At 53.6% G+C, this 25,722-nt stretch overlaps 8 protein-coding genes across 8 annotated transcripts; 3 read left to right on the top strand and 5 right to left on the bottom strand.

Moving 5' to 3' along the window:
- Positions 1-490: 490 nt before the first annotated feature.
- Positions 491-2,118, bottom strand: V2A60_000094 (rab-GTPase-TBC domain-containing protein; the record flags this gene model as incomplete). The annotated part of the gene is made up of 3 exons (XM_083251465.1): positions 491-614; positions 696-1,459; positions 1,552-2,118. 3 exons carry the CDS (start codon positions 2,116-2,118, stop codon positions 491-493), a joined length of 1,455 nt encoding a protein of 484 aa, XP_083107591.1.
- Positions 2,119-4,568: 2,450 nt separating this feature from the next.
- On the bottom strand, positions 4,569-4,871 carry V2A60_000095 (uncharacterized protein; the record flags this gene model as incomplete). Its single annotated transcript, XM_083251466.1, has 2 exons — positions 4,569-4,723; positions 4,826-4,871. 2 exons carry the CDS (start codon positions 4,869-4,871, stop codon positions 4,569-4,571), a joined length of 201 nt encoding a protein of 66 aa, XP_083107592.1.
- Positions 4,872-6,304: 1,433 nt separating this feature from the next.
- On the bottom strand, positions 6,305-7,772 carry V2A60_000096 (uncharacterized protein; the record flags this gene model as incomplete). The annotated part of the gene is made up of 4 exons (XM_083251467.1): positions 6,305-6,829; positions 6,888-7,226; positions 7,268-7,468; positions 7,530-7,772. The coding sequence occupies 4 exons, from the start codon at positions 7,770-7,772 to the stop codon at positions 6,305-6,307; spliced, it is 1,308 nt and encodes a 435-aa protein (XP_083107593.1).
- Positions 7,773-8,421: 649 nt separating this feature from the next.
- V2A60_000097 (uncharacterized protein) lies at positions 8,422-10,026 on the top strand (the record flags this gene model as incomplete). Its single annotated transcript, XM_083251468.1, has 3 exons — positions 8,422-8,498; positions 8,561-8,769; positions 9,509-10,026. 3 exons carry the CDS (start codon positions 8,422-8,424, stop codon positions 10,024-10,026), a joined length of 804 nt encoding a protein of 267 aa, XP_083107594.1.
- Positions 10,027-10,491: 465 nt separating this feature from the next.
- Positions 10,492-12,946, bottom strand: V2A60_000098 (GMC family oxidoreductase; the record flags this gene model as incomplete). The annotated part of the gene is made up of 3 exons (XM_083251469.1): positions 10,492-11,878; positions 11,939-12,377; positions 12,733-12,946. The coding sequence occupies 3 exons, from the start codon at positions 12,944-12,946 to the stop codon at positions 10,492-10,494; spliced, it is 2,040 nt and encodes a 679-aa protein (XP_083107595.1).
- A 1,994-nt stretch (positions 12,947-14,940) lies between these two features.
- On the bottom strand, positions 14,941-15,865 carry V2A60_000099 (BTB/POZ domain-containing protein; the record flags this gene model as incomplete). The annotated part of the gene is made up of 2 exons (XM_083251470.1): positions 14,941-15,648; positions 15,704-15,865. The coding sequence occupies 2 exons, from the start codon at positions 15,863-15,865 to the stop codon at positions 14,941-14,943; spliced, it is 870 nt and encodes a 289-aa protein (XP_083107596.1).
- A 2,609-nt stretch (positions 15,866-18,474) lies between these two features.
- V2A60_000100 (sulfate transporter family-domain-containing protein) lies at positions 18,475-20,979 on the top strand (the record flags this gene model as incomplete). The annotated part of the gene is made up of 1 exon (XM_083251471.1): positions 18,475-20,979. One exon carries the CDS (start codon positions 18,475-18,477, stop codon positions 20,977-20,979), a length of 2,505 nt encoding a protein of 834 aa, XP_083107597.1.
- Positions 20,980-22,128: 1,149 nt separating this feature from the next.
- Positions 22,129-23,883, top strand: V2A60_000101 (WLM domain-containing protein; the record flags this gene model as incomplete). The annotated part of the gene is made up of 2 exons (XM_083251472.1): positions 22,129-22,261; positions 22,325-23,883. The coding sequence occupies 2 exons, from the start codon at positions 22,129-22,131 to the stop codon at positions 23,881-23,883; spliced, it is 1,692 nt and encodes a 563-aa protein (XP_083107598.1).
- Between the last annotated feature and the right edge of the window lie 1,839 nt (positions 23,884-25,722).

Below are 25,722 nucleotides of genomic sequence, written 5' to 3' on the forward strand. Positions count from 1 at the left end.
CGCGAGGATGCTGCATCCTTGCTTTGCATCACATTTATTGGCGTTTGGGACATTTTTTATACTGGAGCATTTTCACATTCGTTTCTCCTACATACAATTTCATTAGAAGAGTATACTGCACTTGTCATGGACGAGTGTGCGAGTAGTAGATGAGTTTTTCACATGTTCATAATTCATTCCAACACAAAACAGTTCACCCTCTTCTATTTCTGAATCAGCCCTTGTGTATCCTGATACAGTCATAGGGTGCACAGGCATCATAGCAAGTAAATGGCCGTTTCAATGAGATACCGACCCGTCTATAATAAAACATTTCCTCGTTTCAACAAAATGCCAAGCGTTCCGAAAGCACAGGGCAAAAAAATAAAGAACCGTAAAATCGTGACAATGTCGGGAGCGCCCGCCTAGCAAAATGCAAACATTTCAACCAGTAAACTCCTCGTCAAATACAACGCCTTAAATGAAATCAGTGTAACAACAAGAGGCAACGCTACTGCGCGTGAACGACAATGTCGGCGTAGACGTCGTCAGGGATCTGCTTGATGATGCCAATGGTAACGCTTTTGATGAGGTCCGCATTGAGCGGCGGAAACGACCGCAATACTTTATTCGGGCTGTTGCACACACAATGTCAGAATTTGATCCCTGCTTGGTTCCTCCCCGAATGTTGGACCTCGAAACCTTTGGTCACGTACCTTGGAGACTGGAGAATCTGCGCGCGCATGATGGTGAGCTGGGCGACGATGCAGAGGATGTTGAGGTGCGGCCCGTAGGCGAAGAGAAAGTCCCAGAGCTTGAGCACCTCGGGCAGGGGCGGCGTGCAGGCGCACAGGGTGAGCACCGAGGGGAAGGCGTAGATCTCGGCCGACAGGCCCTTGGCGGTGAGGTACATGCTGAGGCGGGGGTCGACGACGGCGAGGACGCGGTCGACGAGGGCGAGGCCGCGGTGGACGCCCGTCATGGCGCCGCGGATGTAGGCGGGGCACTCGCGCGTCAGCAGCGTGTGGAAGGCGGCAAAGGCCTCGCCCTCGCTGCGCGCCGCGTACAGGAACGGCGCGGCCAGCACGTTCATGCCCTGCACGTAGGTGCCGGGCTCCGGGGCGCCGGCGCGCGACGCCCCGGACATGCTGCCGCCGGTCAGCGACTCCCTCGTCGGCCGCGACGAGTGGCTGCTTCCCGGCCGGCTCACGGCGTCGGCGGCTGCGGGGAGGCCGTGCGCCCGGCGCTCCTCCTCGCGCGCGTCGTGCAGCTTCCAGGCGATGGCGTTGAGCAGCCGGATCAGGCTCGCCTCGCTGACGCGCCGCCGGAACAGCGGGTCCGTCGTCAGCGTGCGGAAGGTGTCGTTGCGGATCTTGGCGTACGCGGGCGACGCGCCGCGGTGGATGAGGCCGAGGTAGTCGTCGGTGGGCATGATGGGGGCGTCGAGGAGGACGAGCCAGACGTAGATGCGGAGGGTAGACTGGTAGCGTAAAAACCGTCTTGATTAGCTTCCCTGTTTCCATTGTTTTGTGTTTTTTCCCCTCGTCGCGGCGCGGGGAAAAGAAGACGTACCATGCCGTCTTCGGCACTCTTGACGCCCTCGTCGACAACCTTCCAGCGCGCGCTCTCGAGCGCCCCGATAAAGTCGCCGTCGTTGGGGCCCTCGCGGATGATTTGCTGCAGCGACAGGTGTCCGTGGGAGAAGACGGGCTTGGTGCTGCCGCTGCGCCTCGCCGCGCCGACGGCGTTCATCTGCTGCATCATGGGCGATATGGCATCGCTGTTGGCGCGTCCGCGGTTCCTCGGCGGCGGCGGCAGGGCCGCGGCGTTGGTCGCTGTCGCTGTCGTTGCCGTCGCGGGCAGAGGAGGCGTCGTCGTCGCGGGGGCGGCACCGGTGCCTCGCACGGGCGAGGCATTGCGGTGCAGCGCGTCGCGGTAGTGCGGCGAGATGAGCGAGCCCCCTTGGCTCGCGGCTTTGGCGCCGAGCGTGTGCGCGGATTGCAGCCGGCGCAGGGCGCGATGCGTGCGCGGCGACGGCGGTGGCTGGAGGTCCGTGTGGATGAGCGAGCTATGCTGCGGAGGCGGCGGGTTGGTGGCAGCCGGCGCGACGTCGTCGCGGGAGGAGGGACTGGTGGCCATGATGGGTTATTGTTTGTCGTTCGGCCGGCCTGGTCTCGTGAGCAGCGCGGGAGAAGGAGAACAAAGAAGGAGGTCATGAGGGCTCAGAGCTGCATCGTGCGTCGTTCGCGGGACCGTGTAGAGTGGTGGCGGTTTAGCGGGGAGGCTGGGGTGGTGGGCCTGGCACGAGGCTGCCTCACTCAGCCTTGTACCTTCTCATGTAGTTGGTGAGAGTAAGAGGGAGATTTTGGTGTTGAATATGTGTAGTCAAGTTTTCTCATTTCTTGCAAACATGATGTACTCATGAAGCGCTGTTCTTTGAATTTAGGCGCTTGCATAGGTCGTCTGTCGCAGCATTACATGACGCAGCAGAGCTAACTTGCCCTCATTCAAGAGCTTAGTTCTCAAAGCTTATTAATTATAATCAAGATAAAACTGTTACGATTCCTTTTTAGATCCATCGTATATCCTTGCTTGTTACTAAACAAATTCAGAGTAATAATAACAATGATATTATTGTAATCATTTTTATTATTATTCGTTTATTCGTTTATCCCTTTTTATAATTCCTAGTACGGAGTGTCCTTATTTAATATAATATATTCCCTACTACATTATCTCAATGTTATAGAGACGTTTTTAGGACTTGTATAGGAACTCCCACCTAATTTGATAAAGCGTTTATATTATGTAGACATCCTGTAGCTAGAACCCCTGTGAGCGAGTACCAGAAGACTCGGCACCTGGGCTTGGGGCTGCCAAGAACGGCCTACTCCTCGAGGCTCGCTGAGGCCATGCACTCAAAAAGTCAATTAAAGTGGAGGAGTGAAAGTAATTATCTTTCACGCAAGACGAAAATTATGGTGGACCTGACGAAAATGCGACGGGTTGGTTGATATTGTCATAGCATCTTGTCAATCTACAGCCGTGAGCAGCTCAAATTCAGACCCCAGTGGCGTAGTGTAAAATGTACTTAGTAGTGGCCAATCGCCGGTTTGCTCCCATTCCACATCGAGGAGTATCAATGAAACCGCGCAATAGTCTATGTGCCGAGTGTGCAATACGATCGCGACACAACAAGCGGTCCCGTTTCGTTTTGCCTCGTATTAGTGAACGCCATTCTCTCCTAATATACACATCATTATATATATCATTATATATATCATTATATATATCCTTATATATATCCTTATATATATCATTATATATATCATTATATATATCATTATATATATCATTATATATATCATTATATATATCTATACTCCGTATACATACATATATATATATGTCATCATGTCTCACGCTATGGAATATATACAGCTCGAGCTCCAGAAAGCAAAGGCCCAAAAACTTGCATTCTATGGAAGCACAATTGATCCAGCTAGGCAATGACTTCCCCTTTTACGTCGCGAGTTACAACAGCGCTCCCAGCTACAAATACGAAGCGTGGCTCATTCATAGGAAGCTTCTTGGTGACAGCTACTACGACATCACCCAGCTCTCCGAACCACGCCTCACTGTCGATGTGGGCGCCAACATTGGCCTTTCTGCGGTCTACATGAAGATAAGGTGCCGGGCCTGCAGGCTGCTAGCTTTTGAGCCGGTCCCCAACACGTGTGCCGTTCTCACGGAGAATGTCGACTTACACAAATTGAAGGCGGTCGAGACTCTCCAGTTGGCTCTCGGGGCCGAGGCCAGCACCGAGCCGCTGACCTTTTCCCATCCTACGCGGCAACTCGACTCTCGTACCAGAAGAGAAGACGAGTTTTCGAAACCTTTTTTAACATTGATTCTGGGACAAATTTCACGCAAAAGATGCTTGGTGACGCTGACAAGGTGGTGGTCACAAAGCTGTCAGGTATATCGAGTGAGCGCAAGCCTGATACCATTTGATCTATTCAAGGTAGACGTGGACTGTGTTGAGTTTCATGTGCTCTAGGGCATGAGTGCCGATCACTAGGGGAAGAATAAAAATGTTGTCCTTGATACATCTGACGATAGCAGCGAACGGGATGCCTTGAATGAATTGCTCGAGGCAAAGGGGTCTTAGTTAGAGAGCTCCAGGGCACATTGAAACCCGACCAGCACGCAACTACACACCATTATCGCTGGATGCATGACATGAAGTGCAATCAGCTTTATTAGAAGACAAGATGCCTTGCCTGCAGATTCAGACAGCACAGAAGTCAAATATACAACTTTAGTACGCCTGCTATCCGGTAGTTCGTTACAAGTCCCCCAATAAAGACGCAGACTATGGTGTCAGAAATGGCCGACCGGCTGTTTGACACTGACGGAGTTCTAACTCTGGCCTTTAAATAGGCAGTACGACAGATTTTACATGTTTGAACATCTATTTAGCCCCATTTACTTCTGTTGCAACCTGCAAAGCTAGAGCGCGCGAAAATTGTCGGCTCCAGCAGAAGCTACCCGGCATGTACCAAGCATCCATCGACACCCGTCTGGCGTCACCATCCAGTTCTTTCCTGCTCGTCATCCAGGTCACGAAGTCCGTCTGGCTTCGCTACGATATCTTTTCCAAAGAGGTTGCGCACCATTTCGGCATTCTTCTTAAAGCCGGTGGCCATAGCAACGACGTCCGCGTTAATAATCGTGCCGTCCTCTGGAATCTCGCAGGCACCATGATCAATATATTAGCGACCGCCCAGAATGAGTTGGTGATCAGCCAGCCCGTAGCCATTCTCTCCGGTGAGCAACGCCATACCGGCTTTGCGCAGACCGGCGAGCATCTCCCCGTTGAGCTCCGCCATGGTGCGCGGCGTCAATCAGCGTCGCGTACTGCTCCATGAAGTCTGCGGCCTGGCTACCTGTCAGCCACTCTGGCCAGTTCTCGGGATATCTAAGAAATGGATAGTGATCCCAAAACTTTGGGGTGTTTAGGGTCACAGAGTTGTAGCGCCGTCTCTAAATATCGCCGATCTCACCAAGCCTCTCGATAAGATATGACCTTACACCCATAGCTTTGAGACGGGTAGCAGGTGCCACACCATACTGTCCTGAAGTATCATTGTCTTTTTTTTTCTTCTTTTCTTTTCTTTTCTTTTTGCACAAGTTTCAAGATTGTAGTGATTAATGCTTCGATCTACGTACCCCTACCAACAATAAGAACTGCAGGATCTGCGTCTTGATGACCTACGGCGACTTCTGCGCCGCCGCTGGACTTTGCACGCGACGTGCTTCAAGGTGTTTCTGCGGGTGCAGCTCTTGCAACTCTGTAAAGACCTTCCACGATTTCAAGTTCATGTCAGCTTCATTTTCCAGACGAACTAGGCCACGACAATCGCCGTGTTCCGCATCAAAGGTGAATGCCGTCTGCACCCAAGCCTGGCCAGCCCACTGGACGAGAACCGGCTTCAGACCACCCAACTCGCATACTTTCAGATTCCTGACAGTTTTACTGCTGGAATTGAGGAATGAGCCAAAATTGTCCTGATATCGTTTGGTAGTACAGTCCCAGCTGAAGCTCAGGATGTCTCGCCACCAGCAGTCTTTGATAAAGAGCTCAGAGAGGTCGTCAAGCTTTTTCTGATCAAGACAGAGCTGCAGCTGCGCAAGCCAATCCGTCACAACTCCGCCGGCGCCAACATCGTCTTTTTGGTGAACACAGCTGCAGGGCCGGCAGGGTAGGTAGGTAGCTTGGTTCCATCCATTGCAACTCTGCCAATGTGACGTCTTGACGTGCCCAAGAAAACGGAGAACACCGCACAAATGGCACAACAAAAGGAGAGTTTTATACTGCATCTGCACAGAAAGCGGGACTTTTTGTGGTAGATGTGCAGGGCGTTGCACTGCAGCATCATGCCTGCGAACTCATGTCGTATTCTTGACCTTTCGGGTTACGACGGTGTTAAGCGAAGGAGGCCGACACGCCATCTATCTATTTGATCAAGCATTTTCTAAAAATCTTGCCCAGAATTTTGACACAGATCCTTCTTTTGTCGATGGTAGGGTCATCTGCATGTTGGGCAACCGTTGAGAGCGGCCTTGTTAATAGTGACGGCAGTTGGCAGCTGTAGAATCTGTGTACGAGATGGTCAAATACAAACAAGCAACACAATATAATTTGAAGTCTTTTAAGCTTTTAACTCTGTTCCCCCATACTATTACTGGAGACCTAATTATGTACGTATATATATATATGTATATATATGTATATATATGTATGTACATATTTCGTGCAAGGCTAGCCGCGCCAGATGACTTCAATAACCACAAAAAACGTCAATGGATTGGCCTCGAAGCGCACAATATCAAATCGATCGTCAGCAGACCGGATGATGGTCTTCCACGCCTCGGCAGGTCTCTCTTCTGCGCTAAAGAGCGCCATCATTCTCAAGTCCGTCGCCGTGCCCATCTGCTGGATAGACCTGGGCATTGGCGGCTGTCCGTCCTCCGAGTCCTGCCTGCCCACATAATCCAGCAGGAAGACGCGGGCGCCAGGTCGCAGGGCGGGGATGAAGCCGCGGAGGATCTTGACGCACTCCTCGTCGGGCCAGTCGTGCAGGATCAGCTTGAGCAGGAAGACGTCCGCCTGCACGGTCTGCGGCTCGAAGAAGTCGTGTGCTACAAAAGTAACACGGTCCTTTAGGGCCTCGGGTCGGTGCTTGTTAAATGCAGGCTCAACCTCTGGCAGATCTTCCACGATGATCTTGAGCTCGGGGAATTTCTCGGCCAGATAAAAGGAGTCGTGTCCGCCGGAGCCGCCAACCTGGTACCCCATCAGCATGAATGTTGTATTTGCAACAAAACGATGGTTCGAAACTCACATCGACGACAGTTGACTTTCCAAGGGCTTCCCAGTCAAACGAAGTCTCCAGAGTAGCCTCCAGCTTGAAAATCTCCTTGATGTAGCGCATGAACTCGACAAAGTTTCTTTGCCTCCAGCCTTTGCGCTCACCGTCGCCGTCGTTTTCAATGTACTCCCATGAGGTTGTGTAGTTGCCAATCGTGGCGCCCCTTTGATGTAATGCAAACGACGTCCTGGTCATGTCTTTGCTGAGCTTCGGCTGTCCGCGCGCGTGCAGCTCCAGCGCCTTGTTCATGGCAAGCATCGGCGCGCCCGCGTCGTCGAGCACGGTCGAGACGAGAGCCCGCAGGCCGGTCGACTGGACGAGCGCTGCGGATCGGCAGGAGTGCCGCACGCGACCGGTGACGCAGTGGTGCGGTAGTCGCCGTCAGGGGGGAACAGCCTCAGAGTCATTGCGTGCTCGACAACACGTTTGACGACTTCTTCGGGCAGATCAACGTGCTTGGCGATATCGCCAACAGATGCGGAATCGTTGAGAGGCACGGCAGACCATAAATCAAAGTGGTTCATGAGGTTCAGCGCCATGATGTCTGGCATACACTGAGACAATTTTCAGCCAAGTTCATTGTATCAAACCACTATTAGCCGGCTGACAACTTACAGTGTGGACGTAATTGAATATCCTCTCGCTGGGACCCTGGAAAAGATACCACATATCCATGATCTTGTCCAGGAGCCCCTGGCGCTGAAGAAACAGTTCAGCCGTGAGACCGTCGTAGCTCGTCGGGCTCTGAGAGCTGAAGTTTGGCTCTGCGATGTTGACGTCTGCCAAACTTTTGGTGAAACTGCCAGCAAGGCTGGAGACCTGAGCAGCGAGGCTACTAATGCTTTCGTCTGAGCCCATGTTGTAAATTTTGTCTCTCTTTTATTTCCGCTCCAGAGTATTGGACGATATGGTATGTCGCAACAGATTATCTTCGAATTACACAACTCAAGGCTGTTTTGCGTGGGAAGCACACTGGCTTTTGCATTTTGTTGATGTCGGAAATACAACCTTTCTCCGAGGCCAAGACAGATATGGACTGATTGGACCATCTAACCCTATTTTCGCATCTGTAAGACGAAGCTTTAACTTCTTCTCAGTAAAGCAGAGGCTGCACTCCGACACCATGCGGGGTTGCTGCATTTCTTCACGGCTGCCGGACGATCGAGCACCACTTTCGGGGTGTACCCTGTGGCCCAATTGTGCGCTCGGCAGCTCCGATTGAGGAAGTTGATCCTGATCTGGCTACTTGGCTGCGACGCAGGTCAACTGTTTACATCAATCTCGGTACTCATGTTCTGTGTGATGACGACACCAATCGGCAGCTCGCCGCCGTAATCAAGTATATGCTGGGCGCAGCGGATGCACAGAAGGCGGACGTGCAGGTGCTATGGAAGGTCAACCGCACCGAGGGCGAAAACAAATCAGATTTTCCAATCTCTATGAATGTGTTGGTTGTGTTGGCGGCGATGATCGTGTACGAATTGTAGACTGGCTGCTGGCCGAGCCCATGTCCGTGCTCAGATCGGGGTCCGTGGTCTGCTCCGTCAACCATGGCGGTGCAAACACCTATTTCGAGGCAGTGAGGTATACTTGGATCTCTCTCAGACTCTAGTCTACGAAAGAGTCACTAACAGTAAATCTCCTAGCGCCGGTGTCCCTCAAATTGTCCTGCCTGTATGGTATGACACGTACGACTTTGCTCGGCGCGTCGAATACTTTGGCATTGGCAAGATTGGCAACTACAGCAACGCTCCAAAATGCTCGACAGCGGAGCTCGCACCTATACTCGAGCAGGTGGTGCTTGGGGATTCTGCCAAGAAGATGCAGGAAAAGGCTGCCACCATGGCCGCCGAGTGTGCGGCGAACGGTGCTGGGTGTGAAGTAGCCGCTCGCGGAATCATAGACTTGGTTATGGGTACAGAGCGTAAATGAGAGAATTTCTTGCCTTGGCTGCTTTTTGTTTTCCCTTTTTATCATAGCTTTTAGCTGTTTTAGTACATTGGCCATGTCTGCTCTTGCTGCCTTAAAACGCCTTGCGGAGGTGACTGCAGCCTGAGATGTCACTCATACTGGTCGAAATTCCTAGCCATTCGGCTGCATGTTTACTTGCATCGTGCATTTCAGCTCATGTGGCGGTGCATGTGACGAGCTAAGCTGCGCAAATCAGGCTTGTCCTGTAACCGCCATAGTGGACAGACGGCAAAACTGCAAGCCTACCTACCTACTCCAATGGTACTCTCCCAGAGAGTATGGGCAGGCTGGAGCTCATGCTCGCCGACTCTTATATTTACCACGTTCCCGTCCATCATCGTTACTACTTCTGCTCGCATCATCACTGCGATTCAAGAAGCAAGAAGCAGTCAAACACCCCCCCCCCCCCCCTCCCCTCATCTTGCCCACAATGCCGCTGACGTCAAACTACGAAAACGGAAAATTCTACAACGGCAAATGGTTTTGCGGTTGTGATATTGAATCCCCTTGGTTCACTTCCAAGCAGGAACAAAGCTTTGGTGAAAGATGTCTGCTGCTTTTTCCCATCATCCCTTACTTGCTTCGCTCGCAAGGCTCGAGGAAAGCTAACAGCAAAACTGCAGTTGCCTCGTGTACCAAGCCGCGCGATCAAAAATGCGGCTTCTTCCTGACGGCCGCTGATGATGCCGTGGCCAGACTTTCCCAGGCATCGACCGTTCCGCCGGCCCCCAGTACACCGGCGGCGCCGACTCGCACGCAGCCTTGGCTGACGCCCGGAACGGGCTCGAGCTCACGCGGCGTCTTGTTTGGCGGCGGCAACGATACCACCCGCACCCGAAGACTCGACCTCGACGACTCGCCTACTTCGCATCGCTATAGGGGTGGTGGTGGTGGTGGTATTGGTGGTGGCGAGGGATGCGGCGGAGACGACGGAGACGACGAGGCGGACCAACTGGCATCTTTGGTGATTGGGCTGCTGCGGCGCGACGGCGTCGCCATCCGGGGCTCGACCGAGTCGGCGATTCGGCACGCCATTGGCGATCGCGTGGCAAAGTACGACGCAGCGCTGATGAATGCTGAGAAGAGCTTGTCCTTTGCGCATGAGAAGCTTGACGGGCTAGAACGAGGCGTTGCTTCGTAAGGCATGTCATCTATTCCACCTTGTCTACCACGTTAGTCATGGTAAATATGTTTCTGTAGTCATTGACTCTCCTTCCGGGAGCCGCTTGCCCATCGCTAATCAATCTTCCAGCAAAGCGTGGATGCCCATTGTAAAGACCCCCTTAATATTCTATCTAATATTAGACGGAGGGTCCAAGATTCGTTGGAGGTTGACGCCGTCGATTGCTCCAAGCCAAGGATTTGGAGTTGTTATGACGTTCAAGATGGGCTTGAGCATACCAATATAGAGAGCTATACCCAATTACGCATACAAATCAAAGAGACAGAATGGCACAACAGTATATGATTATTATTGATTCAGAAAAAGAAGTCTGAAAAGGGGGAAAAGGTATCTACTTTTATATATCTTGCTTATCTAATTTAATGTACCCCTGATTACCTGTGTCGTACTCCTCCCGCCCGACACAGTATCAGCACTATCCCCTCACTGTTTGGCAGTGCGGATGATATCATCGGCAATCTTTTCCGCCAACGCATAGACAGTTGACATGGGATGGCCTGGGGGTAGGAAGGGAAAGGCGCTCGCATCCACAACACGCAGACCTTGGACGCCGTACACCCGTGCCGAGCTGTCGACCACGGCCATGGGGTCCTCCTTCTTGCCCATCTTGCATGTGCAGGACGGGTGCCAGACAGTCATGAGCGACTCGCGGACATTGTCCAGGATCTGCTCGTCCGTCTTGACCTGCTCGCCGGGGTAGAACTCGGGCCCGTCAGAGACGGACCGCAGCTCCGGTGTCGCCCACACCTCTCGCATGCGCTTCATGAGAGCCACCGCGACCTCCTGGTCGCCCTTGTCCGCCAGCCAGTTGGGGTTGATGACGGGCTGGTCGCGGACAGAGGTGGACGAGATGGTCACGTTGCCCCTCGAAAGCGGCGCGACGAGGGCGCCCAGGAGCGTGGCGTACTGTCGCCCGTCGGACGGCTGCGAGAGCAGCGACCCAAACGTTCCTATATGCCCGTTACCGCCGAGGTATTCGAGCTCCGGCCAGTCGTCCGAGTACCTGCCGAGTTTCTGCTTCGTCTCCTCTGAGAGTCCATTTCTGAGCTGCTCCGGCACCTTCTCCCACCCGACCATCTCGATCCCGTTGGAGCTCAGGATACCCGAATGATCAAGCAAATACTTTCCAACTGCACTGGCCAGATCGATGGGGTTTCGTAGGATAGAGTCAATCGTTTTGAACTTGACAGCATGGGACGGTCCGAAGAAGATATGATCCCACATGTTCTGGCCGACGCCAGGCAACGGCGCGACAATAGGAATGCCATGTTTGTCGAGTGTCTCTTGAGGCCCGATACCCGAAAGAATGAGCAGCTGCGGTGAGCTGTAGGCTCCGGAGCTAACAATGATTTCCCTTTTCGCCTTGATGGTATACTCGGAGCCGACTGCTGAGAGTACCTTTACACTAGTTGCCTTTTTGCTAGCGTCAAAGTTGATTCTTGACGCTTGGGTATTGGTAAAGAGTTTGAGATTGCGCCACTTCTTCTTGTTTGCGGTGTAAATGTACTCAGCAGACGAGCTACGGGTCGCGTCGGACTCTCGCGTGGTTGTTTCGGTGTAGTGGTAGCCCAGCAATTGGCCGCGATCGTATCCGTCGGTTTCTTTGAGCCCGACGGCTTGCAGGCCTTTCTGCAGCCACTGCGACCAGTCGGAGACAAAGTTTGTGTAGCCGACCTGGACGGGGCCGCCCTGTCCCGGAGGAGCAAAGTCGGATGCGGCAGACTGGGACCAGGTACCGGCCGGGCGCTTGGAGGCGCTGCCTGGGGTGAATGTGGCGAATTTCTTGTAATATGGCTCGAAGCTGCCGATTCTGAACCCTTGTTAACGAGATCATTGAACTGCACGCTCATGATGCTGCTTATTGACCTACTTGTAGCTGTCGTCGCCCACGGCCTCGGCCCATTGGTCATACATGCCCTTGGGGCCTCGGTGGTGGATCATAAAGTTCCAAGCGGATGAGCCGCCCACGCATTTTCCTTGAGCCACGTGAAACTTGCGATTGTTTGCGCCTTGCTGTGGTGTCGTCTGGAACTTCCAGTCGGCCGGGAAAAGGGCCTCGGAACTGTCTGAGCCGATGAACAGGACATCAAGGCCCGGGACCGTGGAGAATCCCGGCTTGGAAAACTCGAAAAAGGTTCCAGCTTCGATGATGGCGACGCTGAAACCCGCCTCTGCTAATCGGTATCCTACCGCGTTCCCGCCTGTGCCGCCGCCTACGACCACGAAATCGAATTCCTCGTCGCGGCCGAGAAGTCCTTGGATGGCGCCGTATGTCGCAGTAATGAACCCGTCCCCACCAAGCAGAGAGGCTATCGCGGACACATATGGAGCGAGCTGACGCGGGAGTAGGCTGTACGGTTGTGCTTCACAAATCAATCCAAGTGAAAGACAGCAATAAAGGTGTAGATTTGTCCAGCGCATGTTTGCCAGCTTTGGGCTCGGAGTAGGTTGAAGGAGAAGAGGGTGAGCTGAGACCTGACGAGAAGCTGTGTTGGCTACCGGGACAAGTTATATATAGATAGAAACATCTTGCTACCGGTGGTAATCAGGTGTCAAGACTCCATGAGCTTGTGAATTCAGAAGAGCTGGGTGGACAGCTACCTGTGTATCCGAGGTACGAATGTCGGCCGAGTTTTGACCCTCACTTTCCCTGATTTGACTAACAATTGGACTTTTTGCAATCAAAGTATGTATCCACATCGAAGATTTCCGCATGGCTTTTCTTATACTTCCAAGATTCCGCTTCCCGCACGCTGACTTCCGGCGTAGACCAGGGTTGGTTGCGATGATTCGATGAGCAGCTGCTAGCGACAGCCTCTGTCTGGAGCTGCAGGCGCACGGCGGCGGCGGCGGCGGCACGGACGCCGTCAACCGACATTAGCTCGTTGAGTACATCTCAAGAGCGAGGACGAAAAAATAACCGTAATCTTGTCCGAGGGCTTCTCAGTGATCCTTTTCGAGGCCCGAATCGGCCAGTGGAATCTCGAACGACTGTCAAGTCAAGCACGGCGCATTACCAACTGTCCGAGGACCTTCTTGCTGACAGGAGAGGCATTCCTTTCGCAAGTCTATCGAATAATCTCGTAGAGGTCCATCTGTATAAGCCGAGACATGGATTGCCAGTCTATAGAAGATTCATCAAGGACCATGATCTGATTCGTAGCCGTTGAGCGGGCCCAGAGCGAGAGCACTGCCTGGGTAACTACCTAGATCGTTGTGTGGGCTGGCACCATACCGGCTGTGCGGCGTCAATGATGGACCCTTATTGAACCACTTTTCGTCAACGGTCATTATCATTTACAACCAGAGCAGCAGCCAACCGAGCCTAGTGCGGCGCAAGATGGTACGATGTTGTGGCCCTGCCATGCAGTGCTCGGACTGCGTCAGGACTCGCTGATCCTACGGTAGGTCTAGCGCTCAGGCTACGACGTGTGCCGGGATGGAAATAATTGCCCGCACCTAGCCCGAACCCAATCTTAGTTTTGATTTTGATATTGCGCAACGTCAAGGTCTGGTATCTCTGGGAAATCGATACCGCGCTGTGTCGAAGCGCTTGGACCCCGGTCCGATGTGGCGATTTTGTACGCACGGCGTGCAGTAGCTCTCTGCCAGGCAGCTGGTGTCATAGGAAAAATGGTGGGGAGGATCGCCGCGTAAATTTTAAAGCAGGTTTGAGGTATATCACAATGAAGGCTTGATCCTTCACTGCCGAAGGACTTTCTACCATATGAGCCCTTGTAGTTTTGCACGTGGCACGTCACGAGTCGTGTCATACTCTCAACTTCGACTAATCGGGACGAGATGCAGGTATCCCTTTCTTTTTTTGATATAGTTTGTCATTACAGGAGACTCACTGACAGAAAAACCTGAAAAGCCTTTCAGCTTCCTGTCATGTATCCGCTTTAGCCTGGATCGATCCGCTGGTGGGCCAGGTGGTCAAGATGCAATTGCTCAAACATTTCAAATAGTCAAGCGAGTATTGAAAGAGAACCGCGTACTTCGGACCGCGGGCAAGATGCGAGCTTTGTTCGTACACTCATGTGCGTGCATCGATAATGGTTCTCAAGTCACCTCCCAGATACACTCATCCATCTCGTTGAGAGCGCCAAAGCTTGCCAGCTTTGCGGATCGAATGACGGCTGAGCCGCCGGCGGGAAACTCTGTTCAAAACTAGGCGATGAACGAGCCAATCTTCAGTATGTTTGACTTAGTAGGAATATCACCGCCCCAATGTTTTCCAATGAAGTGGCCGATGGCTCAGAGAGTGTACTCTTTCCGCCATTCCAATTCAGTTCGGTCGCTTGCACCAGAAGCAACATTATCAAAGGATATGTAAGCAACACGTACTGTTTCGACAGTGTCAGCAGCAATTGCTGTCAACGGGTTCCCTTGAGTAAAGGCTGTCTGAGCGGTTGTCGTGTTATGTTGTCTTACAGCCCTCACAGGTGCGAGGGTGGCTAAACCGCCGCAAGGTTGACCGCCGAGACTGCTAGTCAGCAGAAGACGGCGCCTATGACAGCTATTCTGCAAATCATTCAGCCGAAACCCGTGCGCAGAATGATGATAATACGCTGGCGAAACAGAAAACGGGTAGGCTGCTTTGCTATCCGTATCTTACTTCCAACATGGCGTCATCGCGCGATTACTGATTCTCGAGATGATCAGTTTGCCTGAAGTCTCGCTAGACCGCGTCGACCTGCCGTGTAGAAGGGGTCCGGCACCCCGTTGAGGGCATCTACGGCATCTACGATGCAAGTCAGCCTCAAGAGGCAATCAGTCATCCTTTCAACGACCCGAAGAAAGAGGGTGAAAAAAAGAGGTACATAGGGCACATGTTTCCCTGGCACCAAAAAAAGGCGGCGCAGATTTTTGTTAGTGCCAGCAACCACAATGGGCACAGCGAAGTATGAAGGCCGGGTCAGAGGGATGGCCACGCTCCTCGATATAGCAGTTGAAATCCGCTTGGCAGTTGTGATTTCGGCAGGCGCGTCGTTCCGCTAGCCTCTCCAGGCAGACGCTGAAGTCGTCCATGATTCGAGCTGACCTTGCTTCGGCAGCATTGAGGCGCGCTCGTTCACTGTTGAGCTCTCTCTGAAGAAACCTGTTCTGGAGCCGCAGCTCCCCTTGCAGGGCAGCTACGTTCTCGAGGATTCTCACGCCGAAGCTGCCAACCAGGTCAGCCAACTGGTCAGTCTCGAGGTAGTTTGCAATGTTGCCTGCGGCTGCTTCGGCGAGCATATCATGCAGTGAAGTGTCCCCGGTTGTGTTGAGCGCCTCCTTGGCCGCGTCGAGCAATGACGCTTCATCCGGTGCGGTATTCTGCAAAGCGTCTCGAATTTTTGTCTTGCTAAGATCGGCGAGCGCTTTGATATTATAGTAATCTGCGATCGAGTTCAGATGAACGTGCTGTAGCAAATCTTGCTCTTGTGCTGCAGAACTAGCGACAACCACGGCGCCATCGTCGGGCCGCTCTGAGTCGGGAAGCGACGGGCCGTAGTCTGCGGTATACAGGAATTGCACCATCCTCTCGACAGTGTCTGCGTCAAACTCCTCTATAGCGATGGTACCTGTCTTTGCTTCCTGTTTTTCGGTTAGAATTCTTTTCCTTGTCAGCTGGCCTTGGAGGTGACCATACTTGGAAAGGGCCCCGGATCGCGGCGGCAAGAACATCGGATTGCAAGCAGACAACCACTCTATGCACATGAAACTCTCTGCCACCGCAGATCAACTTCAAGTCAGAGTACTGTCCGGTCTTCAAGAGATTGGCAAAATTAGGACCGCGAGTCAAAGCAGACATTGTGGTTGAGGTCTTGGTTCGTATATAATGGCTTCTTCATCAGGCACAAATGCTTGGGGACGCCAAAGCCAGAGTGGGTGCCAAATGCTTCAAGAGCGGCATGTGGGGCGGCTTTTTGCCCGAGGGGTTACCCGCAGAGCCTAATCTGGAATCTGTACTCTGCAATCTGTGCCATGCGCATGGTTTCTGTACAAACTACTGAGTATCTGGGGGCATTCAACATCGGCTCAGTACATTATAAAAGGCGCGGTTGGCCGTCGCCACCGAAAGCGTCCGTCCAAGTACTTGGTCCAGGCCCCGGACCCTCTGACTAGCAAGGTATGGGGCCTAGGCTCGTGGCATTTGCAGGTCGCAGCCCACCGGGACTCAAGGAATGAACGGGTTCCCAGTCTACTAGAGGACAAAAAGTCTTTGCGGGTCGGCGTCTTTGAGTAGACTCGGGCCAAGTGTATCTGAGACCCAGACCCTACTCTTGGACAGCAGGATGGTGTCAAGTGTGTCGTGGACGAGGGCCGGGACCTTGGGAAGAGGGGCATCTCCGATGCAATTTGGCTTTATTAGACTGGGTGGGGTGCTGTGCCAGCCAAGACGGCATCGCGGGCCCGAGATGGTTATCGCGGCACGCACGCGGCACGCGCTGTTGCGCGAGTGTCACTAGAAAGGTAGGTGGAAGACTCTTGGTCGGGGTGTCGCTGACGTCGGCCGAGATGGTATAGATCGCACAAGGCCATGGTCGGGTCTGGTATCACGGTTACGCAGACAGCAGCGATGACGTCGGCAGCCAAGGAAAAGATGGGTTTGGTAGAAAGCGGTCGGTGTGTGTAGAATTGAATCAGAAATTTGGGAGTGCATGAGGGCAAAGGAAAAGCGAAAAAGTGAAAAATGGTTCTGATGGAACCGGATCGTCGGCCTACTGGGTAGCTTGGTGATAACAGGATTCAGTGATGATGGAGATATGTTGGATCAGTAAGTACCTAGGCCAGACAGGTACTTACTGGTACAGTGGGATCCTATCATCTGCCACTACTAATGAATCCACTTGATGTACAGATACACCTCAACACTCGCAACGACTCTCTGACAGGAAAAAAATGAAAAAAAAAAAAAAATATCAAGGCTAGTCTTTGGTAGATTTTAGTTGATACCAATTTTTCTTCTATTGTCCCGGCCTTGCAAGTCTCCATTTTACAGTGCAACTCATACTGAGACAAATAAGTACTTATTAATGACCAATTGCGCCTGTAATGGCCGGCGTTTGTCAGCAGAAAGGCGCTTGGAATCTTTCGGGTGATCTACTTGGAGGCAGTAAATGGTGGTGCCCTGGAAATAAAGAATAATGCTTCAGCAAATCTCCGTCACCCACCCACAGGCTACAGGCCACACCCCACACTTGCCTTGTTGCATCTTGTTTACTGAGCTGCTGAGTACATGATCCATCAAAAATCTTTCTTCAATCATCCAACACAATCTACTCAACTACCGCCAGTGCCACAGACAGTCCCTTTCCCACATTCAACCCCAGTCGCCCACTGTATCTGGTGGACTTGACACTGGCCCTTTGCTTCTCCAGGTTAGGGCCGATGGCGACATGTCTCCAGTGTGGAGCGTCAACAACGCCATGCTGATGTCGTGATTCTCCAGCGTCACCCGCCCGTCCATGACACGACACCAAGAGAGAGAGAGAGCCAGAGAGCCTGGCGGTAGTGAACAAAAGAAGGGGGGGGGGCGAATACAAGGCTCGTCGGGGAGCGCGGAGAATGAAAGTCATGGCATCCTCCTGTCGGCACTTGATCAAGGCATCCATCTACCCTCTTCCATCGGGACGTGACAAACGGCGCAACAACAACATTGATAACAATTACAATTACAACTGCTTATATCATTACAACTACGATTCCTACTACTCCCACGTCCGCAACCCCGCCACCTCGCGATTCCGTCCTGGCCGAGAACCTGCAAATCTCCTCTCACCGGACATGATCTAGCCCGACCACCGTCCAGATTTAGCAGCCTTTTCCGGCCCTTCCATCGCCCCCTCCCCGCAGACGCCTCTTGAGTTTTTTTTTTTTTTTTTAGATTTACGCCTTGTTTCGCTCAGAGTCACCCGGCTCGCGCCCAGCTGACCCCACGCCGACAAGCCGCCGCGTCTGACGCAGATTGAACGTCCAGCTTCCTTGGTGCGTCCCGTGGCTCGTCGGCTTACACAAAAGCTGCTCCCTTCCATTCCTCACCCACGCAAGCCACAACACCAACAGCGCCGCCGCTGATTACCATCTTGACATCCCCCCTTACCTTCGTCTGCGGCGTGCCGCCTGCTCGGTCTCGATAACACTTGTCCTTTGTCTTGCTTGCTTCCGCCAGCGCCCAAGCTTCATCTCCCCCGGCGTGCCGGCACGCCTTGTACACCTCTCACTCCCAAAGAGGCTATTCCAACCTCAAATCAGCTGCCGCATTACAAGCTGTGCTGTCTCAGATCCCCTCGCGCTGTCATTTATTAAAATCAGCATGACCGCGTAGCTCCGACCACCAAACGATATATCCGCCTCCCTCCTCTCCCACCTTCGTCACTCCTCCCCTCTCCTGCACGCAGAGTCCTCCAAGCTATAGCCATGTCTGGCATTTCCAGCAAGATCGGCCAGGGCCTCGCCAAGGCTCTTGGCATCCACCTAGAGGAACCCGGCCACAACCGCGATGCCGTCACCAGAGGCGAGTCTGTCATGTCCACACAAACCAGCGATTCTTTCTTCGAGGGCCCTCCCACATCTCTCGAATGGCTTCATGAGCAGGTCCCTACCCGTGAGGAGACAGCCACCTATATCAAATTTCTCTTCCCTTTCCTCTCCTGGATCACCCACTACAATATGCAATGGCTGGCTGGTGATCTCATCGCTGGCATCACCATCGGTGCAGTCCTCGTACCCCAGGGCATGGCCTATGCCATGCTCGCCAACCTTGAGCCCCAGTTTGGACTTTACTCTTCATTCATGGGCGTCATCATCTACTGGATCTTTGGCACCTCAAAGGATATATCCATAGGCCCCGTTGCCGTTCTCTCTACCGTCGTCGGCACAGTTGTGGCAGACTTGCGGTCTTCTGGCCTGCCTTACTCGGCAAATGCCATCGCCTCTGCTTTATCCATCATTGCCGGCTGCATTGTCTTGGCTATGGGTCTTTTGCGTCTGGGTTGGTTGGTTGACTTGATTTCCATCACATCCTTGTCTGCCTTTATGACTGGCTCAGCCATTACTATCGCCGTCAGCCAACTGCCTGCTCTTCTTGGCCTTCATGGCTTCTCCAACAGAGATGCACCATACAAGGTCATCATCAACACCCTCAAAAATCTTGCTCATGTCAAGCTAGACGCCGCACTCGGCCTCTCGGCTCTGTTTCTGCTCTACCTCATCCGATATACGCTGACCCGCGCCGCCGAGCGATGGCCCAACAAGAAGCGCATCATCTTCTTTGCCAACACTATGAGAACCGTCTTTGCCATTCTGCTCTACACAATGATCTCGTGGCTTGTCAACCGCACCCGCCGTGAGCATCCGGCCTTTAGCGTCCTCGGCGTGGTTCCGAAGGGCTTCCAAAAGGTCGGCTCCCCTCACTTGGATAATGCTCTCATCTCCAAATTTGCCACGCACTTGCCCGCCACCGTCATCGTCATGCTGGTCGAGCATATTGCCATTTCCAAGTCCTTTGGTCGTGTTAATAACTACACCATAGACCCTTCTCAGGAAATGGTCGCCATCGGCATGACCAACATTCTCGGACCCTTCCTCGGCGGCTATCCCTCGACTGGCTCTTTCAGCCGCACTGCCGTCAATTCCAAGGCGGGCGTCCGCACCCCCGCTGCTGGCATCATTACCGGCATCGTCGTCTTGATTGCCACCTATCTCCTCACGGCAGTCTTCTTTTATATCCCCAGCGCATCTCTGGCTGCCGTCATCATTCACGCCGTCGGTGACCTGATTACTCCTCCAAACACCGTCTACCAGTTTTGGCGAGTCTCGCCCCTTGAAGTCTTTGTCTTCTTTATTGGCGTTTTTGTTAGTGTCTTTGTGCACATTGAGGAAGGGTTGTATGCCACCGTCTGTCTTTCCGCAGCCATACTCCTCTTCCGCATTCTCAAGGCACGTGGCCGCTTCATGGGCAAGGTGCGCGTCCACTCTGTCCTCGGCGACCACGTCATAGGAGCCGACCACAAGCAACTAGTTGGCGAGTATGGCACGTTTTCGGAGCCCCTCGAGAACTCGTCCCGCAACGTCTTCTTGCCTCTGGACCACGGCGACGGATCCAACCCCGAGGTGGAGCTCGAGAACCCGTATCCCGGCGTCTTTATCTACCGCTTCTCCGAAGGCTTCAACTACCCCAACGCTAACCACTCTCTGGAGTACCTTGTCGACTTCATCAAGTCCCAGACACAGCGGACTAGCCCTGAGATGTTTGACCGCAAGGGTGACCGGCCGTGGAACAACCCGGGGCCGCGCAAGACGGCCAAGAGCCGCGAGACCCACGAGGATCGGCTGCCAACCCTCAAGGCTATCATTCTCGACTTCAGCTCCGTGAACAATGTTGACATTACGTCGGTCCAGCGCCTCATCGATGTCCGCAACCAGCTTGACAAGTACACGGCCCCAGAGGTGGTGGACTGGCACATTGCCTGCATCAACAACCGCTGGACCAAGCGTGCCCTGATTGCGGGCGGCTTCGGCGTGCCCACTACCCCTTCGGACGGTACCCCTCACCGCTGGCGTTCCATCTTCAGCGTTGCCGAAATCGGCGGCAAAGACTCTGCCGCCGCCGTTGCCGAGGAAAGCGAGCACGATCGTGACCTGGCGCTCGCTCTCCGCCACAGTCAAGTGTTTGATGAAGAGATGGGCAAGGCGGGCGACCTGGGTGCCTCGGACTCTGACGAGCCCGTTTCTACGGCCCTCGATGAAGAGAAGCCGCCGAATCTGGCGGCTACTCTCCGCCAGCGCCGCAAGGGTGCCGTCGTGAGCGGCCTAGACAGGCCACTCTTCCACATTGATCTGACAAGCGCCGTTCAGAGCGCCATCTCAAACGTTGAGGCTAGGGAGGAATTTCGCGCCGAGGCCATGATCAGGCCCTCTTGATTTTTGGCGTGTTTAGAATACCTTGTTATATTTAGCGAGCATTTTGCATATACATGAGCGTTTTACTATCCAACAGAAATGGATATATATAGGCATGTCATAGCATATATTGGATATTCATCAAGAACCCATTTTTCAATATGCAATTTTTGCATGACGAAACGTTGGCCGCGATTTGCAATTAAAGATACTCAGAGTGGTCAACATGGCAAAGTAGCCACTTGTCATAACATACCTCTTTTGATAATTAAATAATAATACTAATAGAAATCATTAAAATGTAATTTCAGCTTTATATATATATATATATTCAGCACTCGCTAACCAGAGCCTTTTTCGCCACCTGAATTGTGCCATCATAACGACTGTCACACTCGCTGCTTCATGACAGTCTCAGACTTTGCACCTCGCGGATTTTCGAGAAGACTGACGGAAGAAGACTCTCTTGTTAAATGCATATATTAGGCTCGAAGAATCTAACTAATAGGTAGATAATTACGTGCAGAGCGCGTGAATGAAAGTGTAAATAGGTGCACACGGCCGTCATTGGCGAAAATATTGATAGTAAAACCAGACGGGATAGGCAGTATTTACAAACTTCATACTTCTACCATAATAGTACCGATCTATCCTGCCTTTCTAGAAACATCCATGCTAATGGGAAATATAGTCCTTTCAACCTGAACCTTTGACGGAGAATGGTATCATAAATACCCCTAATAAAAGATGAGTATATAAAGAAGGATAGAAAACTTTATTCAAGAGTAAGACGGACTGAGGTAGAACTAAACTTGACCTTGAAATAATATAAAAACTTATTAAAAACTTCTTTATATAAAATTGCTCTTAGTTAAATATACTTTGGTTTAATAATAAATAAAGTGACTACCTATAATTCATAAAAGCTATTAAAATCACGTGATTTCGCGATGGAGATGTTCACGTCCAGTCACGCCTTCAACTTTCTTGTAACTCATCAACTACACCCAAGAGACTGTAAATTATGGATTTATTCTGATTCTCGTCCGATTGGGACGTGACAACATTTGCTGTATCTTTATGTGCGCTATTGCAGTGAAATCCTGAAACAGCCCAGAGAGCAGAAAACATCGCCGGGTGCGCGTGTGGGTGCCTAGCACCTTGTGCGTCATGCCCGTGGGCATCCAGCGGCTGAACGCCCGGCGAACGCAGCCCAATGCCAACATTGTCTTTATCAAGGCTCTTCCGGGCCCGGACTCTGCCGTTGCCGAGAACTTTCTCGAGAGAATCGCGGCGCAGTGCCGTACGTACACCACTCTGCCAACATACATTGTCTCATGCTACTAACTACCAAAAAAAAATCTAGTCCCCATCATGAAAGAGCATCACCTTTCAGTCGTCACGCTGGAAGAGTACGAGCCCAACCGCGAGTTCGTCGGGCGCAACTTCAACGCGGGCGAGGTGATCCAGCTGGTGCTCAAGTCGGCGCGGCCGCCGCACCGCTGGCTGCCGTTCCGGTACGTGCAGATGGTCATGATGCACGAGCTCGCGCACTGCCGGCAGATGAACCACTCGCGCGCCTTCTGGGCCGTGCGCGACGGCTACGCCGCCGCCATGACGGCCCTCTGGGCCCGGGGCTACACGGGGGAGGGCCTCTGGGGCCGCGGCGCGGCGCTGGCGACCGGGGCGCCCCCGCCTTGGGAGCGGAACGCCATGACCGACGAGGAGCCGTTGCCGGAGCACCTCTGCGGCGGCACCTACCGGTCGCGGCGGCGGCGGCGCAGAGGTGGGAAACGCAAGCAGCCGCCGGCGCTGTCGTGGAAAGAGCAGAAGGAGAGGCGCATCGCGAGGAAGTTTGGCACCAACGGCACCGCTCTCGGCGCCGACGAGGCGGAAAAAGTCCAGCTCGAGGGCGGCAAGAGGGTCGCCGCCAAGCCGCGCGTCGCGGGCAGCGCGAGGGGCCGCGAGCTGCGTGCGGCGGCAGCGCTGGCGCGCTTCGGCAAGCAAAAGGTGGAGGAGGAGGCGGGGGATGATGACGCACCGCCGCCTGTAAAGGGCGATGATGAGGGGGGCGAACAAGGCGGCGATACGGCGAGTGGCAGCGACTACGAGGGGGACGAGGACGAGGGTGGCATAGTTGCGGTGGATCGGGATGGTAAGATGATCAAGGACAAGGACGGCCGCGCCATGGTCAAGGTGTGCGAGGACGAGGACGGCGGCGGCGGCGACGATCCGGCGGCGAGAAACGAGCGCGATGAGCTGCGGCGCGTGTTTGCGCGGCCGTCGGACGTCAAACCTGACGGTGACGGTGGTGCTGTCGGTGATTGGCCGCGTATCAAAGATGAGCCGCCGGAAACCAGGTCGGACGGGCTGCTGCGCGGTGCGTCGTCCTCGTCCTCTTTGGCCTCGGCGCCACGACCGCTTCGGCTGCACGACATTCCACACATCCGCGACGCGGTCCCTCCGCTGCCATCATCGTCCAAGGATACGACGGCCAAGACTACGAAGCCAAGAGCAGCCGCGTCAAGAGCAAAGCCTGCGGTGACGGCCTCGAGGGGCTCAAACACCAGACCCGCCATCACGATTCACCGTCTTCCTGTTCCGTCGCCACAACAACAACAGCAGCAGCAGCAGCAGCAGCAACGACTTCCGCCGCAGCCGCAAACCCCGGCCGAGATAGACGACAGAACGACGGCTGCCGGCGGCGTCGTCGTCGTCGGCACCGTGCCGACCTTGATCCCGTGCCCGCTGTGCTCGCTGGACAACGACGCCGGGGCGTTGCGTTGCGCGGCGTGCGCCAACGTGTTGCGGCCGGACGCGGTGCAGGGCTCGTGGGCGTGCAGGGACACGGGGTGCCGCGAGACGGGGTACGTGAATGCGGGAGACTGTGGCGTGTGCGGGCTCTGCGGCGGACAGAAACCGTGAAAGGGGGAGGTGAGTTTTGTTCTTTAGAGAGAAAGGGAGGGGCGGAGAGAAAGAGACAGTCTACGATTCTTATGCGTTATGAATATGTCATGCGGGAGGGGGAGATGCCGGGTTGCTGTACCGGGTACATATTGGTTAACGTGTGAGTGGATTGTATCTGCTTTTGCATATTATAGGCGTTTCTCTCCTTTGGCTAGTTTATATGGCCCATGCCATGCGTGGTTCTTACTTTCAAGCGGACATTCATTCCTTGGGCGTATTTGCGAGGTTGGCATTAGCATAAACGAGCATGGTGTGTGTGATCAGAGGCTTGCAGAGGGCGCGACACTTTGGTCGCCTCTACAATCTTGGTTGTTGACTGTACGGAGTACATGGCCAAGATCTACGGGATGAACCGCACCCAAGTCAGAGCAATTCACGTCGACTTGCAGCGCTCCTTTGCTCGACGTGACGTAGATAACAACCATCTCACATAGGAAGCAGATAGATACAATCGCGGGCATCGCGGAGTTAAGCAAGCAGCTCTGCGATAGTGGATAAAAGCTGCACGGCTCCTTCTGTCTGTCGAGACATGTAGGCAGCTTTAGCTCTGGCCAATGGGGTCACTCCCAGTGCACCACAGTTGTGTTATCTGGCGTGCTGCCAGTCAACCGCTCTCCACCAGGCCAAGGCGGCAGCTCGCAACCGACTCCACGGCGTACGCAGCCGTCGTACTGGTACGAGAAGAATGGCTCCCTGGATCTGGGTGCCCCGTTTGCCGGCCGAGCCACGTTGTCCATGCCGCCACCCTATATCTTCTTCACGGGGCTGATTTGGCAACTCCGCCCCCGGCCGCCCCTCCCCTCTGCTCACCACCATGCCGTTCGCGACGCGGAGTGGACAAGTACAGTGGCTGCGTTGTCCGGAGAGACAAAGAGTGTCATGGTATGGGCGGGGTTTTCAAGTCTGTGCGGGATTCTGGGGAAATGCTTGCCCATCTTCTCATAACCCTCGGCAAGCTAAGGTTTGGCCGACTTGACACTCTTCATCTACCCCGCAAAACTCACAAGCTCACATCCTCTAGCTCTAGCGCCGAACAGGTCGAGGGCGCAATACGGTGGGTTTTGGAGGGATAGCCCGCTTAAAAAAATGTGGCTGGCGTTGGCTTGGTTGATAACACAGAAATGCGGATAAGTTGGTTGGATAGTCGGATTCGTAAGTGCCGGGTTGATTGGGCGAGGGTGGTGGGGGGAATATGCAGTTCTAGATGCATCTTGCGTTGCGGGTGGTGTGAGCAGAAGTTGTTCTTGGGAGGGGCTTTTCAAGGAGAGCTTGCTGGAACGCAATTCTCATAGCGTTGCAATCTGTTGGGGATGAGACAAGATGTCGCAGTGACGGGCGTGGGAGGTTGCATGTCGTCGACAGTGCGGTGACACAGCAACAGTCATTATTGAGGCTGCGCGTGGTGACAGGCTTGGCTGACGATTTACCCTGATGGTGCTGGTTGTGTGGCAGTCGGAGCAGAATAGTCGGAGATGGCGTGAGCAGACGGCCTAAGCGAAACGTTTCGGCAGACAACCGTGACGCAAAGTGGTGCTGGCGACGAGGGCGAATGGGCTGACGAGGCAAAGGGTACGAGGGCCAGGGTGAATCTAGCAGGAGACGCTGGGAGAAGCGGGGAGTGGACCAGGCCTCTATGATAGATCTAGAGCGGAGAAGGGTTGGGATGGTTGATGGAGGCATGGCATCTCGTTGTTGCCCAAGCAAATGCATCTGCGGGAAAGCTAATATTGACGCAGTACGTGGATGTAGGAAAAGAGAGTATTGCCATGCTGATGTCATGACGAGAAGAGCGAGACG

Source organism: Cordyceps javanica, chromosome 1, assembly GCF_051103115.1.
Source record: "Cordyceps javanica chromosome 1, complete sequence".
Classification (NCBI taxonomy): domain Eukaryota; kingdom Fungi; phylum Ascomycota; class Sordariomycetes; order Hypocreales; family Cordycipitaceae; genus Cordyceps; species Cordyceps javanica.